The sequence below is a fragment of the Pyxicephalus adspersus genome, chromosome 5, assembly GCF_032062135.1.
Source record: "Pyxicephalus adspersus chromosome 5, UCB_Pads_2.0, whole genome shotgun sequence".
Taxonomy (NCBI): Eukaryota; Metazoa; Chordata; class Amphibia; order Anura; family Pyxicephalidae; genus Pyxicephalus; species Pyxicephalus adspersus.
In genome coordinates, this window is record NC_092862.1 from 53561819 (window position 1) to 53581818 (window position 20000).

The 20000-nt window shown below is 38.5% G+C and overlaps 1 protein-coding gene across 3 annotated transcripts in view; it reads left to right on the forward strand.

Annotated features, from left to right (window-relative positions):
• Positions 1–20000, forward strand: part of ZNF407 (zinc finger protein 407) — a 275487-nt gene that overhangs the window by 173831 nt on the left and 81656 nt on the right. For all 3 annotated transcript variants that reach the window (XM_072411522.1, XM_072411521.1, XM_072411523.1), the window contains 2 exons: positions 6892–6975; positions 15411–15531. In XM_072411522.1, coding sequence (XP_072267623.1) covers positions 6892–6975; positions 15411–15531 — 205 coding nt within the window. The remainder of the gene's footprint in view (positions 1–6891; positions 6976–15410; positions 15532–20000) is intronic.

Consider the following 20000-nt stretch of genomic DNA (forward strand, 5'->3'; position numbering starts at 1 on the left):
CTCATGGTAGTGGGCGGAGCAGCCGCAAATAATCTGCATTGGTCTTAAATTCGTCCTATTAATACCAGGTACGTATTAATCTACGTGTAGAACGGTCCCCTGCACTCACAAGCTCCTCCATATATTGAATATTGTTTATCCTGGTCAACCATTGCGGTACAGTAGGCGGAGCAGTTTGTCTCCACAGCGGGGGGATGCAGGCCTTGGCCGCATTTAACAGATGGCGCAGCAGCGACCTTTTATAGCATTTCCTCGACATTGCTGATACATGGAGCAGAACAAGCTCCGGTTTATCCCGTATCCACACTTCTGTCAGCTTTTGCACAATATCAGCAACCGCCACCCAGAATGAAGCTAGACTAGGGCAGGTCCAAAATATGTGTAACAGCGTACCTGTGTGTTGCCCACAACGCCAACACGCTGAGCTACTGTGTGGAAAGAGTTTCGCCAGCCGATCAGGGGTTCTATACCACCTGGTAAGCACTTTGTAATAGTCTCCTGATAACGATTGCTGATAGAGCCTTTGTGCCCGTAATAAACCATACACTCTATTTGATCTTTGGTAAATTTAATACCTAGATCTCTCTCCCATTTAGTGACAAAATATGGCATTGAAGGGTCCTGAGCTGTCAGTTGCATTTTATACGTATGGGAAAGCACTCCTCTCAAGGGATCGCCATTTACACATATACTCTCTAGCAAGCCAAGGGGGCGGCCAAAATCCTGTGCCGGTGGCAGTGACTTAATAAAGGGTTGAATTGTATTGTCCTCCAGATACCCAGACTCGGAAGGGAATGGTCCACTTGGAGCTGGTCCGTAGTGGACCAGAGGGAATGGTGTAAGAAATGGATAGCCCGATAGATACCGCTCTAAATCCAGATCCTATATACGGGGTCTCTTCTGCTAGTCGGAAACTTGGGGCGACCTAGAATAGGGGACATAGGGGAGGGGAACACAGTAATTCTTTCCGTGCGGAAATACCTCGTCACCACTCTAAGCGTCTCACCTATCAGAGGGTGTCGGCGTAGGGCAACCGTGTCCTCAACTTGGGACCATGCCGCTACACTTAGCATTATAGGGGACTGCGCGTCCTCCAGGGTCACCCATCCCTTAAAGCTGGCGTGTCTGCACCAGTCTACCAAACGGGTCAGATGTACCGCCCTGTGGTACAGTATTGGGTCTGGGAAAGCCATCCCCCCCTGATCCTTTGGAAGTCGAAGAATGAATTTGTTAAGACAAGGTGTTTTAGTGTTCCAAAGGAATCTCAGGAATTCAGAGCAAATTTTTTTGCAGCAAACGAAGAGGAATACGTACAGGTAACGTTTGCAGTAAGTAGAGAAGACGTGGCATGATGTTCATTTTTAAGATATTGCCAAACCAGGAAAAGGTCTGTTGTCGCCATCGCTGGAGATCGCTGTGTATGACGTTAAGTAGTGGTACAAAGTTCAATTCTACTACTCTTCTAAGGTCAGCAGGGATATTAGTGCCCAGGTATCTGACAAAACCTTGAGCCCATTTAAACGGGAAGGAGGGTGCTAACACTTTCCGTGTCTCAGGGTAATGTCCAACACCTCTGATTTTTGGAGATTGATTTTATAGTCGTAGAACTGAGCATAACGACGCAACTCTAGTAGTAAGTTGGGAAGGGTCACCTGGGGAACAGTAATATAAAAGAGAAGATCGTCCGCATACACATGCATTTTGTGATCAATGGAACCTACCCTAACACCCTTAATATCCGGATTCCTGCGAATATGGCCTAGTAAGGGTTCAAGGAGCAGAATAAAGAGTAAGGGAGACAACAGATATCCCTGTCTTGTGCCATTTGCAATAGAGAACGGACGGGAAAGAAGTCCAATAACTCGAACAGAAGCGGTGGGGTTCCTATAAAGGGCCTGTATCCACGTAAACAGCTTGCTAGGAATGCCTATAAAATTAAGGACTTGGAGCATATATAGGTCCAGTTCACGTAAGCGAATGCTTTTTCGGCGTCAGCCGAGAAGATCATTGAAGGAATTTTGTGTACAGTCACGTAGTGGATCAAGTTCAGCGTGCGAGTAGTGCTATCCCTTGCCTCTCTAAATGGGAGGAAAAGCACTCTGGTCTGAATGGATAAGGCGGTGAAGGATGGGTTAGCCTTTGCGCCAAGATGCTAGAAAAAAGCTTAGTATCGCAATTCAAAAGCGATATCGGGGGCGATAGTTTGCACACAACGTAGCATCTTTGTCTGGTTTCAGGATGACTGTGATATGGGCCCTGGAGGAGTCAGCAGGTAGTGGGTGTTCCTGAGAAGTGCGTTGAAGGCCGTCAAAAAGGGGCCAGAGAGTTGAGGAAGAAAACGCTTATAATAGGTCATATGATCTCTTGACAATTCAGTTTTCTCACAAAATAGAACTGTCCCCATGTCTGGTTCTGCCCAGACAGTTTAATTGTTATGTATAAGTAAACCATACAGGTCTCTAAAAAGGTTGTTAAAATGCACTGCAATTGAATCTCCTTATTGGAAACAATGGTGTAGTGGAACATGTTTAAAGATTTTAGTGTAGCCGATGGAATTTGTTTTGTAATTTAATGGTTGATTTAATGTAGTTAGTAGTATATTAATTTACCCAAGGCACTTTATCCCTACATCAGCAATATATGTGCTATCCTAATAGTACAAATAATTATTGGCACCAAAAATGGGGTTTTATAAATATATCTATATTATAAACCCCATTTTTTATGCCAATTATTATATGTATTCCTCCTATTGGGGCTGTATGCCACAATTAATAATACTTAATACTTAATAATAGTTGCCTTGGTCCCAGGCACCAGATACCGATGTCTTGTTACATCCCTAATAGTAACTGAGTTGACAGTCATTCGAATCAACATTTTTTGCATGTAAGGCATGACAAAAAAAATGTTAATACCTAGGTAAAGCTGCTTTTTAATTCCATTTAGCTTTACTCTTTCTTGAAAATGACATTTTATTGATGCACACAAACCGTGGACCCTAACAACATCCTTACACTCTAATGTGAGCATCCCGGTTGGGTCCATGGTTTGCTAACAAAGTTAAAGTTAGTATTAGTGTAGAATCCAATTTGCTGCTTTCTTTCTGGATGCTTGTAATATTGTGGGTGAGCTGTTGCACACAAGTTTTGGTAATGGATGATGGATATGGCTTATAGTGGCTTCTACTGCCCTGTTATTTATATTGTCTTGAAAGTCCATCTGTATAAATCTGAAAAAATGTCAAGCCAGTTTTTTGGGGTTCCTTTTCAAGGAAGGGAAACGGAGGACTACTGTTATTTGTATATGAAAAACTTTGTCATGTTTTGTGATAATTTTTTGAACATAACATTGATTGCTTAGAACTTTATTATTTATGTTTTGACAATTCTGTCATGTGAGTAAACTGAATTTCCAAAATGTCATATCAAGAGCAGCACCATTTATTAGCCGAACTGAACAAGGTGTTTGTGCCAAAGAAAATACCATTTATCATATCAATTGTCTTAGAGCTCTTAGAAATGTAATAGGGTTTAGTGAATCATTGAATTTTTCTTTCTATTAAAGTGGGCCAGTGCAGATTTTCACTCCAAAAATGGAAAAATAAAAAAAAGTGCCAATCTTAGGCATGCGCAGTGAGATCGGCACCCTTTTTTTTTAACAATTACAGGAGGATAGGTCACCCGTTCTTGCAAAACCAAGAACGAATCCAGGATGGCGCAGGACCAAACTGAGGCCAGGTATTGGGGAAGGGTCAGGGGCTCTGCGGAAGTAGATATGAAATGGTTGTTATTATTTGGTTATTCAGAAAGAGCCTGTTTAAGCTAGAGGTAAAATTCAATCCCCCCCATCATCATAATTTTTTTTTCAATACATACAATGGTTGGCGGGGGAAGGACCAGCTGGGTGCCGTGCATAACTTTCTCAAAACACCACGGCACCCTGCCTCGGTAACTCTCCGAAGATCTCTCAGCCCCGATTGGAGAAGTTATGTATTATCAAAATGCCGGGCAGGGTGGATGTCAGCCTTGAGGAGTGGGCATTCGAAAGTAAACTACATTTTAATGCTAACCATCCTAACCAATGTCTACCAGAAACAGTTGGGTATGGTATGGAAGGGTTCCTCTCTGACTTTGATGCAGCTTCTAATACATATTATGAGACACTAAAAGTTGGATGTGAAATCAGAGTAAGCAGAATAAAGAAGTTACACTGTGTATCTTCATCTTAGTACATATATTACATGGGCAGCAACACATTTAAATCACTGCTTGCTATAGTGTGGAGGACCTTGGGTGCTTAGACTCCCAGTCTGTCCTACCCTTCCCTGACAGCATACATTTTCTTGATATGTCAAGAGACTTCTGGCCTCTCCCACTCATCTACATTTTCCTAATCCCGACATCTATTGCCAGCACAAATGTTCCAATGGATCGTGGGACTTGTAGGGTATGCTGGCTTTGCCTTTGTGATCCCTCTGTGCACACACTTTGCTTGCAAAGAAAAACATATGCCATGTACATTTAACACTAACAATGGGGAAAAAACAGGTATACTGGGGCAAGCAAAACCTTTTTTTTTTTTTTTCATCTTTATTGCATTGTTTTTTGACATTTTCATTTTCAGCCATTCATTGTTTAATTTGGCATATGCAGTGTAGAAGGTCTACAGTAACATAAAGCAAATACAGCCTTTCTTAAAATTTTGCAGCAGGACAATAATCTCATTCAACAATAATTGCAATGGCCTTATCAAAGTCCTGACCTCAAACATCAAAATGTTTTGGGAGGACTGATTTTGCTATCTCAAGAACCTTACATTTCTGGAGGCTGTGCTGCATAGTATGGTGGTGAATTTGGCACATTTTAAGTCTCCGAAGAGTATGGGATATGTTCAGGTTACAGGACATCCATTGGCAGAGAAATAGGGAGTACTGTTTACTGGCCAGTGTTTGCACCTAGAAACCAATGAAATTTCAGATCAGAATTTAAACGTACATCTGGAAAATTAAACTCTGATTTCACTGGATGCTGTGGAGCAGTATAGTCTTTACAGTGTAATACAGAGCAGGCAGACCATGGCTGGTAGTAGGGGCTGTACATAGCTTTTTGAAAAAAGCTGCCTGTTTTGGGTAACACAAACATGTGATGCTGAGCCTCTGTGATTTCAAAAAACGAAGACCTATTAATGAAAAAGGTGGGTCAAGGACAGTAACGCTTGTAAGGGCTAGGTGATGCTGAATGACCTGCACACAGGAAATTAGGTGGCCTGTATCACACTTGCTGTAGCTTCCAATGCATACTTGGGTAGCTCATGATGTGCATTGAAATTTAGAGTAGGTTTTTCAGTATAAGTAAGAATCTAATGCAAAATAGAAGGTAGGGCTACAGTTCAGCTTTAACATTGTTGTACAGTTGAAATTTTTCAATTGATCGGATGATTTCAATTCAATGTGATGAATGGGTAGAATGTCAATTAAAACTTGTTCGGACAGGATGGAGTTGTTCTTTGTCTTTTTTTTTTTTTCTGAATTGGTTAAACATTGTAAAGAAATGAAAACCACTTTTTGTGTTATGACTGATATTTGGAATAAATTTAGTGGTAAAATCTATTGAGATTCAAGTCAATTGCAGAGCTTTACCTCAATCATAATATGTAATATTGATTGAATACAACATAGAAAAAAACAAGGTTTAAATACAAGCAGTCTAAGATATATTTAAAAATAATTTTCACCAGTAAAACCAAGTAACGTGGTGTGTTCTGGCCCATCTAGTGATGTTATAAAGGACCGTCCTATTTTTGTCTTTTAGAAGTGAGTGGCTCATACCTCTGCCCTGTGCAACCTTTACATGTTTTGTTCTGTGCAACAGAGCTATGAGCTCAGGTTCTTGTATCTGGGATCAAAAAAGCAGGTGAATGAGGCTTGCCATCACCAAAGTAGATTTAATTGAGGAGAGGGTCAGACATTCTGCAGGCAACTTTGCTAGGAAAATGTGTTTGTGTGTGTTACTTTGCAGTTCTGCTTTATGGAATTTGAGAAAAAATGATGGACAACTTAGTCCATTTTTTTAAATCCGAGCATATGGTTAGTAGCAATTACCTTTAATCAATGTTTTAAATATGCCTAAAAATGATTAAAAATGCATTGTAATCAATTGATAATCGTTTCTTTACTTTGGGCACTGTGTATAAAACATTTGGATGTGATTTCGTAGAGCATTCACCCTGTTTACCATTGGAAGAAAAAATAATCACTAATATTTTTGAGGAGTAAAGGCAATCATGCCTTATTAAAATAAGTGATATAATGTAAGTTGTGAGAACTTGTTTGCCTTTTTTTTATGACCTTTCAAACATTTCATTAGGGTTAACAATACATAACGTTTTATTATTTTGCTGACAATACTTTTCCTTGGTGCAGATGAAAAAAATGAATGTATCTAATAACATACGAAACATAGTGTGTTAGTAAATCCAGATTATAATGCTATAACGTGCATTTGTATTCTACATTTTAGACAATATTTAGTGTGCTCAGAAAGGCCAGATGTATGGGAATTGTAAAAAAAAAATCAGGGTATGCATAAAAACTGTTCAAGTGCATAAAGCAGCCCCATCTGGAAGGCATCTAACAGAAATGAAGTTGTACAAAACCATTCCATTGATAATAAAGCTAATTTTTATGGGTCTGACAAGTATGTAATTATGTTCAGTGGTGCTTTTCAGATTTTATCACAGTCAATAAACCGCAGTGGTAATTTCATTCCCATTTGACATATTTACATGGAAACATTTGATTGGAGGAATTAGTAACCCTGAAAGGCTTGATAGATATGTTTTAACGATCTGTGACCTCTGCAATCTTACATCTGTTTATTGTTGCAACAGGCGAGAAGTCGTTCTTGTGTGACCTTTGTGGCTTTGCTGGTGGGACCCGTCACGCCCTTACGAAGCATCGGAGGCAGCACACAGGTTGGTCATTTGCTTTTTTGTTTTCACATTCAAAACAAAAGCCAGAGGATGTGCTGAGAATGTTCTCCCATTATTGTCTGTGCTGTTTACACCTTTAGGCAAACAGCAGATACCTGGGCAGATATATTTTGATATATTAGCATTTAAAATGTATGTACATGGAGGGAGATTTTATGAAAATCTAAGCTTTTTGCTAATTAGTAATATTAGGATGGATTATTTGGATTTTTCTGTGCTTGGGATTGCAGAAAGCTAATATAAATACAGAATTCAGGCACTTATTTCATTTTTTTAAAACAAATTAGATTGTTCCTTTGCTTTGTGGTCTGTAGCAAATGGGTTGGGAGCACTTACCTAGCACATCCCAGGTTCTAAAACCAATATGTAAGCAAACCCAATAAATATTGTCACTAGTGCACTGCTTCAAAGAACAAATTAGTGGATGCTACTTCACCAATAAGCATGCTCAATGATATGTAGGAGCATACTGATTGGATCATATTGGGGGGCAAGATAAAGGTAATAAGCGACAATTGGGTGGGGAACTGCTGACAGGCAGTTCAAGAAAGGTGGTTCAAGAAAAGTGAAAAACAAATCTATACTAAGTGGCATTCCAATAAAAATACACACATTTAAAGGAATTGCAAAAACAATGATGCTGTGTGCCAAGTCATATGAGATGAATGTTTGGTGTAACTGTAATAACTGCTAGAGGGGCTTAAAGATGCATAGCCAACTAGGATCTGAATATTCTCAACTTGGATGCCATAGTCCTTGTGCCTGTAAAATAACAATAGTTTGCTGGTCTAGAGCATTCATGTGTGTGTTACCGCAACTCAAAGGAGGAGGACATTAGCAATTATCTTAGAGAAGCAATTGATGCTGCCCATCAGTCTGGGAAGGGTTATGAGGCTATTTCCAAACAGCTTGGAAGTCCATCATTCCACAGTGAGAAAGCTTGTCCACCAGAGCAAAACATTAGGACACTTACCAATCCTTCTAGGAGTGGATGGCCCTGCAAACTCTAAGGTCAGACCATGCAGTTCTTCCAGAAACAGCATAAATCACAGTAGCTGGATCCCGATTAAACTGGCTTGCTTGAAAGAACAAGCCGTAGTTTAATCCATGTTTATTTTCTCTGAAATAAACATGGCCACATGGCTTAGGTTTGTAAAGATGCACCTGAACAAACCACAAAACTTCTGGAACAAAAGGACAGAGGAGAAAAATTGGAGATGTTTGGCCAAAATGCACAACGTCCCATCTGGGGAAATCCAAACGGCATGTTAGTACTTATCAAAGTACTTACTGTCTAGCACAGCGATGGAGAGGTGTTGGTTTTGGCTTGTTTTACAGCCATAAGACCTTGCAGTCATTGAATTGACCATGAACTCCTCTGTATACTAAGTTTTCTAGAGTAAAATATGAGGCTATCTGTGTCACTTGAGTTATTCAACTGGACAATGATCTCGAGTACACCAGCAAACTCTACAACAGAATTCCTGAAAAAGAAGAGAATCCAAGTGTTGCAATAGCCCAGTCAAGTCCAGATCTCAACCCAAATAAAAGACTGTGACATGACCTTAAGAAAGCTGTGAACAAACGAATGCCTGCAAGCCTCAAATAACTAAAGCAATGTTGTAAAGAAGAGTGGGCAAAATTCTTCCACAACAATGTGAGACTGATAAGTAATTCAGAAAATAATAGCTTAAAGTTATTGCTGCTGAAGATGATACTACAAGCTACTGAAGAAAAGTAGGGAATTGCATTTACCCTTGTGGACGTGGCAGGGACCACTTAATATGGGCACAGAGCTGTTCCTGTGTGTGTGCGGAACGTGCCCAAATTATAAAGTGAAATCTGTTTTGTGCTGTTTAATACCTACCTTTTGGTTTTATTTTAGCCTGTTAGGTATCCAATGTTTTTTTTTTATTATGTCCTGATACCTTAGTATTGACTGTAAAACCTTAGAATTGAAAAAGAGTGTACTTTCTCTTACTCATGACTGTATACTGTGAATTTACCAGTGAATTCAACCAAAGCCCATTCGCCAGTGTTGAAATACTCTTCTCGTTCATTGGGGTTTTGTTTTTTGGCTTTAATAAATGACTAGCTGTGACCCCCAACAGTAAATACATTCATGTAACATGGACATTTTTAATCATATGATGAAGTAAGGAATGTATAAATTTATATGTATGTTAAATGTACAAGCACTTTGTGCTTGCTACAAACTAACCACAGCAAAATCTATGTTTTCTTTAGTTAAGAAACCCCATATCAAATTTTAAAATAATTATGTTACATAATAATTGTGATAGTGATTAAACTTTTTTGTTTTTTGTATTCTGTATCATTTTTCACATGGTGGAGACAGACAAGCTCTCTGTTTCCTCCGTTGTGTGAATTAAAAGCAGCCTTTTCAACTCTGTTCCTATCATAGAAGCACCTAGTCAGTTCATCACTCATTTGAAGATTGCTTTGTACTTCATAGGCTACACAGTCTTGACAGCTTCAAGAGACATCATGACATATAGTAGTATTTTGTTCAATCAACAGCATAGCCACCTCCAATTATAGTAGAGATGATTGACAAATAGCTACCAAACGGAACTTCTGAATTATGTGACTGTCTTCAATGTGAAGGATATCTGTGGCATAAATGACTAGATTTTTTTTTAACTAAACCTGACAAGTAGCATTCATTAATTATAGGGAAAGTAATAAGAGAGGATACATCAGAAAGATTTTACATTGCCAGTTTAACAAGCAGTACTCAATATCAAGACAAAAGTAGGAAGACATTGTGGGAGTGTCTTTTTTTTTTTCTTTCATTACAGTCAAATCATGCTTTATAATAAATATAACTATAGCAAAATATTGGAAGCCAATGGAATTAATTACACGTGTTATGCACGTTTTAGTTTATCATTGCTGACTTGATGGCAATTGCAGAAAAAGATCATAATGTTCCATGTAGTTGTGAGTGCTTTTGTTAACTTCTGGCCCCTCTGGGATTGTCCATTCTTTGTAATTGATGCCATTGCTTCAGAAAAAGAGTTGTACATGAAGAAGAAGCAGTCTCGGATAGCAGTATAAGACATTCCAGCAGTATATACATAAAGAAGTGTAGTTCTGACCCTAAATATGGTGGTAACACAAGCTCTAAGCAAGTGAGTCACTCTTCTAATCTGATCTATGGCTGCTCATCCCCTAAGGAATGGGGGACGCAGCATATGGCTATGCTACCACCAAGGACATATTTGCAATGCCAGTCCCATTGAAGCAATTTGGCATATTCTAACCTCTGAGAACCAAAGTTTGAAATAGTTTGTCTAGTTTATCTTGAGAAATGATAAAGCTGGGATAAAGTTGTGGGTAATATAATAAAGTGATAGTCACTCTTCAGTTTTGAATAGAAGAGGAATTTATATTAGCTTTTTATAAGTATATTCTATGTTATCATCCATCATTTTTTCCAAGTTAAAGCCCACTCCAGCTTTGATTAACTAGCAAGATGATTACTATACATGGGTAAATGTATGGAGCACCTTCCTCATATTAGTTTTCATTGTATGTTTTCCAGTGAACAACAACAGTATGAAATGAGTTTTGGAACTCCCTTGGGAAAAAAAAAGAGTTACAATCAAGTACATCCTCTTTTAAGTCTGTTTTACGTATTAGGACGTATAGGCAGGTCAGCATGGTCAAAATGATTTAAGTCCAATTTTCAGTGTAAAATAATACACAACAGATTCCACAGTGCCATTATTTATGTAAATAAAAAAGAAGAAGAATTAAACCATTTGTGAAAAACAAAGGGTAAGTACACCCCATAATGTAGTAGCGTGTAGAACCACCTTTAGCAGCAATAATTGTATATTAATTGGAATTTCTGTAAGACTTTCAGTCTTCACCTGGAGAAATTTTGCCCCATCCTTCACAACTTTACTTCACTTCAGGTTTGCAGGCATTTGTGTATGTACTTCTTTCTTCCTGCAACATCATTCCAATTGAGTTAAGGTCTGGATTTTGACTAGTTTATTGCACCACTTTTTTTTTTAAATTGTGTTTTTATTGAGTTTTTGTAAATACAAACAAGAAGTACAACAATACAGGAATAGGAACAATGTAAATATAATCAGTATACATCAGGTGAAGCAAGATACTCAACAATCTCCAAAAGAACATATGTTCTCATCCAAAATAGAAATGTTTTGTTGAGTAGTGTTAAGGCTAAAGTCCAATGTAGAATCTCCACCAGTAATGTTGGAACAAATCACAACAAAGAAAGTAAAAGAAAAGAGAAACAAAAAAGGAACATACAACCATAGAAAAAAAAAAAAAAGAACAAACATGAGCATAAAAGCAGTCAAAATAATATCCCTTAGGAGCATTAAGAGGGGGTGGAGGGGGGGGCAGGTGGGCATTATTGAGAAGGTATACCGGAGCAAGTGGAGCACGACTAAACCCTAAACTTGCAGTTGAGCATAGAAGGTGTCCCATGGATCCCAAATCTTTTCAAATCCATCCACTTTGTTTTGTATAAGGGCAGTAAGATATTCCATTAGGCGAACATCTTGTATGCGGGTATATAGGTCCTCCAAGGAGGGAGGTAAAGTGGACTTCCACCTGGTCGGTATCAGGGTGCGGGCCGCCACTAAGACATGTGCTACTAGTTTACCAGTAGGTCTGGGGAGACCCGTTAAGGGTAACCCCAGTAAATGAGTAAGCAGGTCTAGGGACATTTGTTGTTGAGTGACGTCCTGAAGCAGCGCATGAACCTGGTCCCAATAACTCCGAATAATGGGACAGTACCAAAACACATGTTCCAAAGTTCCCCGCTGTGTCCCACATCGCCAACAGGTAGGATCCACAGCGGGGAACAACCTGTGTAAAACATCAGGTGTATGATACCATCGAAATAGTATTTTGTATAAATTTTCCTTATAGAGCGTACAAATGGAGCTTTTATGCGCTGCTTCCCAGATGTCTGACCACTCCTCACTATCCAAGGAGCGACCAAGAATAGATTCCCATGTGTTCATATAGGCAAATTTTCCATAAGTCCCTCGTACACTAGTATGAAGGAGGCCGTAAATTGAGGAAACCAGACCTTTAGTATATGGGCCAAGCATGCATATCCTCTCAAAAGAAGTAGTTTCTGCAAACTTAGGTGTCTGTATGAGGGAGAGGGCGTAATGTCTGATCTGCAGATACCCAAAAAAGGCTGTTTGGGGGAGGTCAAACTTGGCTTGGAGTTCCACAAAGGAAAACAACCTTTTCTCCACTGGATGCAATATATCCCGAATATGAAACAATCCCTTCTCCCTCCAGGGTTTCCACATCCCTCTGGTAAGACTGTCAGGCAATAGGGGGTTGTGAATAATAGATGTTAGAACCGATGCTGTGGAGGATAAACTGTATTTAATTTTATAGGCCCGCCATAGATTCCTAGTAAACAGCATTGGTGAGAGCAAATCTTTATCTGCCAGTAGGAGGGAGGAGCTCCAAAGCATCACATTAGGATGGACTGGAAAGATCCAGGATTCCTCCAATTCCCTACAAATAGTGGCAGAGTGAAATGAGGTCCAGAAAGGCAGATAACGTAAGTGGGCCGCCACATAGTATTTAAGAAGGTCTGGAGCTCCTAGGCCTCCCAGCTCTCGCGGTGTACAAACTACAGACTTAGAGAGCCTATGTCTCTTATTAGCCCAAATAAAGTTCAAGAAACCCGCCTGTAGTTTTTTCAAGGCCTGGACTGGAACCCGCACTGGGAGGGTCTCAAATAAATATAGAAGTTTGGGTAGAAGCATCATTTTCACTAAGGCTATACGTCCCAAAAGTGACAACGGGTGTAATTTCCACTTATTCAAGTAGTTATGTAGTTCCAGGAACAAGGGGGGAAAGTTACACTGATACAGCTGGCCGTATGTAGCCGTTATCTGAGTACCTAAGTAACCAATGGAACGTTCCCGCCACCTAAAGGAGTACCTGCTTTGTAACACCGAAAGTTGTAGACTTGGTATGTGTAAAGGTAGAGCCTCAGTTTTAGAGGGATTCACCTTATAACCGGAGACGTCACCAAACAGGTGTAGTTCAGACCACAGATTTGGCAGAGTAATAGTGGGATGTGTCAGTGTAAGAAGCACATCGTCCGCATAGAGCGAAATCTTGTAAGAGAAACCCCTCACTTTAACCCCTTGGATATCCGGATTGGCCCTAATTTTTGCTGCCAAGGGTTCAATACATAAAGCAAACAAAAGGGGATTGCACCACTTTTTTATCTCTTTTTTGCAGCCATACTGTTTTAGATTTACCAGTGTGCTTTGGATCATTATCTGTTGCTTGACTCATCTGAAGCCTGTCCAGAATTGTCACACAAGTCTCACATTTGGCTCTAGAAGACTTTGGTATACAAAGAAGTTTGTGGTCCACTCAATAATTGCAAGTTTCCCAGGCCCTATGGCAGTTTTTTTAACTGATATGGTACGTTCTCTTTTCATTAAATATGAAACTGTGCGTTATGACCAGACATCTTCACTTTGGCCTCGTCTGTCCAAAGGGTATTGTTCCAGATGTCTTGTTTGTTCAGTAGCAACTTTGCAAACCTAAGCCATGCTGCCATGTTTAAAAAGAACATTTGTCCTTGCACCATCTGACTTTGGGGTGAATTTGTTCACTCCTGGAAAGATTGGCAGCTGTTTTGAAAGTTTTGCACATCTGAATAAGCTAACTGTAGAATGAATGACTTTAAATTGGTTGGAAACCAGCAAACTGCCAAAACTTTAGCCTAATCAATCAATTAATCCAGTGCATTTGATTAGCAGCACCTAACTCTCTAATTACCATGGAAGTGTTAAGGGTGTACTTTTTTTCACACACACTTTATATAATTCATTTTATATTGTTAAATAATATCCATACCAGCTAATTGCCAAAGCATCCATTTTTTAATGATGGTCACACTTGCTAACGATTATTTTATCGTGTACATCTGGCTGCTACTTACCCTCTTATTGCGTATAGAAGTGGTAGGGGGTACTTTTTTTACCCACTTCCAATGCATTTCGTTCTTTGGTAAATTATTACATGGTTCATAATAGTTTCAAATTTGTTTGTGGAAATCAAAGCTGCCAGTGATATCTTCATGAAAAAGAAGTTTTTACATGCTGAGTTTGGCAATATTTATAAAAGATTACCAGCCATGTACAATGCAGCAACCCAAAAAATGTTGCGTGCAATAAACATAGAGGAAAGGGGGACACTGTAATGCAAATGAATTCAGGAAAGTCATTTGACCAAAGTTCATTTTTATCTGGGCACATTTACTCAACCTGTAAATGTATCTAATATCGAATGGTATATGTAAATGATGGATTCTTCGTAGCCACATTTTAAATCAAGGATGGAAAATGAACTAAATGATTATTGTCACGTCAATGCAAAGTCTGTACTGCCGCTGGAAGTAAGAATAGGAATATTAAAACGATCAGCTACAGATGAGAGACTTTCCAGCTTTATTTCAATAATGTTCCCTATTAATACTAATTACGCACTGCCCATTTAAAGTCCGGGAGTAAGCTCAGAGGCGGAGAAAGAGGAGAGGAAATGATCACAAATCTGTGAAACCATCAATGAACAAGTGCTTCAGTTAATACATGGAAATAAAATAACTGCTCCAAGCTTCAGCCCATTATTTCAGACATGGTAGAGAAATAAAAAAATAAAAGTCTAGTACAAAAACCATGTCAAATTGGATACTTGAGTTATGGACAGGGGTCTAAACCTTTTTTTACAATAGTATCATAGTCCCAAAAAGTAATTTCTGTCTGACAACTTATAAATGGTCCATATTACCCATTTTTTGTATTTTGTTATTGTACTAGCATGCAAAAGCAGTTTGTCTTCTGACAAGTATGAAAAATATAAGGGTTGCTGTACAGAATTACAAATACTTTTCAGATAAAAATGGAATTTGACACATAGTTGTTTCCTGGTGTTCTGTTTTAGCAAATAATGTATTTTGATAAGCATGTTAGTTTAGGGTAATATACACCTTCATGCAGTTATGTAGCACTTATGAACTGGTTCATATAGTTCCTGGTTTTTAAATCTTGATTATATTTCCAAAACTTGAACCACAAGGAAATAATGGTTTATATTGTAATTATTTTAATTGTCTAGCTGCATATGTCGACCATCTACTAATCTGGTTCCTTAATGCAAATATTTGGGAAGATGGAGGCAAGTGATATAACAACTTTTCACTGTTGTATGTGACATCCAATAAATAGGCTACACTTGTCTCCAGGGTATGGGTATATTAAACAAAATGAGACCAATGATTTATGATTACTAGTTAAAAAAAAATATTTTAATGCACAATGATGTTGCTTTTATAGTCATGTCATTCTTTTTTGCTTTCTTAATAGGAGAGAAACCATTTAAATGTGATGAATGCAATTTTGCGTCAGCAACTCAGTCCCATTTAACAAGACACAAGCGGGTCCACACTGGAGAAAAACCTTACATGTGCCCTTGGTGTGATTACAGGTAACTGCATTTAATACTACAAGCTTTAACCCCCCTAGCATTCTAATTCTGTCAGTTTTTTGATGCAAAAAGTGATCCTATTTTTTTTGCATAGAAATTTTTGTTTATATTGTGGGCCTGTAATTCTTAGGATTAACTCCCGGGTATGATATTTTAATCATAAATTATAATATAATACATAATTATAAATAATAATTTAAAAAAATAATGGAATAATAGACAATGTAACAATGTAATCTTAAAATAAAATATAATTTTTATTTCATGTTGTGTGGTGTTTTTGTACTGTAAAAACTATTTAAAAGCAGATTACATTGTAATCTGCTTTTAAATTTCCCTCCCAGACACACCCCCCAATACATCACCACTCACATCACCCGGAAGATGACTCATCCTCCCGGGTGATGCGAGTTGGGATTTCCCTGCCCTGCCTCACACAGGTACACAGACGCTGGAGCTGCTGGTGCTGGCATCTCCAGAGAGATGCAAAGCACAATGCAGGATTTCTGCATTGTGCTTCACATCTCACTGCAGATGCCAGCAGCAATAGCAAATTCTGGGGGGTGCCCACCCCCGGAATTTGCTATTGCTGCTGTCATCTGCAGTGAGATGTGAAGCACAATGCAGAAGTCCTGCATTGTGCTTTGCATCTCTCTGGAGATGCGGGCAGCAGCGTGGCCGGGACCCAGTGCTATTTAAAAGCAGATTACTCAGTAATCTGCTTTTAAATTTCCCAGCCACACCCCCTGACGGACCGGCGCCCAGGCATCACACCAGGACCATCGGATCGCCGCTGGAGCGTGGGGCAAAGGTAAGGGGGGCTCTTAAAGTTACCCCGAGTGTGACTCGGGATTACCACTTTTTGCAAGTAAAAGCCACCCCGAGTCACACTCAGGATTAACGCTAGGGGGGTTAAGAGACCAATTCTTTAACACCTATTACTATTTTTGTGTAAATTTGTATTACTGTACCCTTTGTCTCATTGATTTGACAGCTCAGTTTGGTTTGGTTTATTTAAATTGGGTTGCAAACTTAAGAACCTGTTTAGCATTCTTCACTCAAACAACAGAAATTTGTGGACAGACAAAGTTGAAGTCCCAATTCTCTGCATGTCTTTAATACTTTTCCTACTACTATGATCCTACTCGTAAATATAAATTCTTGATTCCAAGAATCCTTGTATTAGACTTAAGTAGCTCATCCAAAGAGAGGGCTTTGGCCCTGAAAAAAGATCTCGGATCCCTGTAGTAAATGTTTCTGCCTCCCAACTGGTAAAAAAAAAAAAAAAAAGTGGATTAATGTGAAGGGATGGTTTGAAATCTCAAGCCTAATAGTCCTTTCATCTAGCACCAAATCTCTCTTGTTGTAATGTGGGAGATAAGGCGTCATCTCTGTGTTGCTTAGTGTCAGGTCCAGGTGCTTTGAGAGCTTCAGGTTGTGTTAACTCACAAGATCCAGCTACGGGACTACCTTACCCCCCCCCCCCCCCCCCCCATGGCAAGTTTATGGCTAGGTCACTGCCCTCTTTTTACACTTCATGCTTCCACATCTTTAACCTCTTGCCCCCATTTCTGGTAATCCCAAGATTTACTGTGCTTTCACTAACCTATGCAAATTTCATCCTAATTTTCAGCCAGAGGAACTTCCCTTGCAAAAATTGCTCCTGAAAAGCCTTTGGCCTCCTTACAGTTTAGCATTCCTTGTAGGGTTCTCCAGTGAAGTCTTGGGGGTCTAAGCAGCTATACCCTTTTTAGGGCTCACACTCTTTTTTAATTATAAGCCTAATGTATCTGGATGAGCCTGCTTGTGGTGGATTGGGATCCCTGTTTGTGACATTAGAAATAGTTTCTGCCTCAATAATGCTCACCGGCACACTAGGAAAGGAGGTAGACACCAAATATGGCTTTAGAAACTGACGTAATGTAATTAAAACCCAGGATACAGCAGGCTTAGTACTTTTACAATGCATGTTTTGTAAAATGGGACAGCTTTATATTTACTCATTTATTGTACAGCTTTAACTATTTCTCTTCTGTAGATATTTAAAAAATGCAATAACTCTGCTTTTTATATTTTATACACTCATTAGTGGCAGCACAAATACTAAGATATTATTAATTTTCTTTTTCTATTTTTTTAGTACTGTGTAAAAAAAATACGTAGTTAACAAACCACATATTGTTGGGCTTTTATATTAGCCATGGTTCAGGTTTGTGTGTTCATGTTGGCATATAAAAAAACCTTATTCAATTTGCATATAAATATTTATGACATTTCATCCATTCAGGATATGTGTATAAAGTATGTGGGCTTACTTTACAACTGCCTGTAGCCTTTTTCCTTACACTTGACTGCAGTCGTAAATATCCTGCACATTAAAAATCATGATCATTCGCCAAATCATTTATTACTGTTCAGAGAAGACCTAAGTGATATGATCACATCCTGATTGGCTGAATCACAAGCTCTAGAGAATCTGTACCTTTCAGCAAACCTAAATTAAGGTTATTATTTGAGTCTTGTGCCACAATTAAATTTAGGCGAGTTGTTTGCTTAAAGGGAAAGCATGCAGCATAATTTAAAATACTGTATATGTTCACAGGAAAAAATGATTACCCTTTTTTTAAACTGCAAAGGGTTCTGTAGTCTATTATACATATTGAAAAATAGAGACAATCACATGTATGGCAGGATTTTTACAACATTTATTTAATTTAGTATTTTACAGTATTGATGAACACATGTATATTTTTTAAACAAAATTAAGCAGTAAAATGTCTTTTCTATAAAAAATATTTTTTAGCTACCACTCTGTTAGAACCAATATTGTTCAAATGTTTTCAGGGTAAAAACCATATTGGATCTAACTTGTTCTACCCCAAATAAAGGGAGATAAAATGACGTCAGAAATGGTTGGTGTATACATGCTCAAACAATATAAAGATTTTTGCACTGTGCATACTCTCCCAAAAAAAGAAAAAATAAGATTTTTTTTATTTTTAACTTTGCACGTTTCTGCTTTACATAGCTAGCAAGCTCTTTCATTTTAATAATGTTTTCTTTTTTCTTTTAACGTTGTGAACTGCCGTCATTTTTTCTTTTCACCTGTTCCTTTCCATCTGTCCTTTCTTATATGAAACTCTAGGACCTTGTCTGTCAGTGATGTTTTAGGAAATGTATAACGCATGCAGTAATGAAAGACTGAAATGTTCATCTCAGTTCAAGACACTGATCAAACCTCAAGAGAACATGGTTAGCCCCTGAATTAGGAAAAACACATCACAGTTTATTAAACCATATTCCAAAAGCAAAGTAACTTAAAAAAGATTTCTTTCATTTATTTTGGTTATTTACTTTCTCAAAGTAAACCTTATCTATTGTTCTCTTTTAACTTGAACAGTGGCCTAGATGATAGCCTCTGTACAATATAGTTTAAGTTTTCAGTTTAACTTCAAACTTCTCCTCTAGCTAAATCTAAAGTTAAACCTTATTACTGTAATGTTTTCATATGTGTCCCTTTTAGGAATATTCAATATGTGCTTTGCCTTTGTCACAGAGACTGAAAATGAGAGCAAAACTAAACTTTTGGGTTTTGAACGGAATGTGAGTAGGAAATCTGTTCTGGTAACAACAACGTAAAAGGGATCCTCACTCTGGAGAGACTTCCTATTGCTTACTATTGTGCCTACCAGAAAATTTAAGGGAAAATGCCCTATACAGATGGCAAGAGGGACTTTATGAATGTCCTACTTTCTCTAAAATGAAAAGTGTTTTGGCTTCAGATACAATGCTGAAATGAGTGTCATACAAAATGACGTTTCATTGCAATTGCCTTTTGTTTGTTTGCAGGATCTAAACTCAAATTCCTTAAACTGCATTTGTCTTTATGTAAAGGATAAGTAATACAAAGGATTGCTTCTTTAGGTGCTAGAGATCCCCGAAAGCATAGGCATTTAGTCATTTATGTTTCAGTGGCTAGCAGCTTATATGCACTTGGTTGAACCAGTATTGGTGATTTACCAGGTGGTTATGTATAATATAAACATGGCAGCACTGAGAATCCACCTACAAAAACAAAGCTGTAACTGCACTCCCTATTTTCCTTTTATTAAAGGTTCTTCCCCACACACACCCATTTATCTGCATTTTTCCAAGTTTTGCTATTGATTTTCCCGGTTTATCACTGCAACATTTAGCATGTAGCTCACCCACCCTCTTCTTGATGTCATTACCGCTGTTGATTGGCCTAAGGACTGTTGTGTGTTTTCATGCTGCCTGGCTTTGCTATGAGTATTAGTGTGGTGTAATGTAAATGGTGAAGACCAGAATAATATCTTCTGTTGTCAATTGATGCCATTTTCTGCTTTTGGAGTAAAAGTTTCTTCCTAAAAGATCAGCCATAGAAATGCTGGTAATGCCTTTACACATCACAACAGAAGGGTAGCAGTAGCAGGTACAGTAATTGTTAA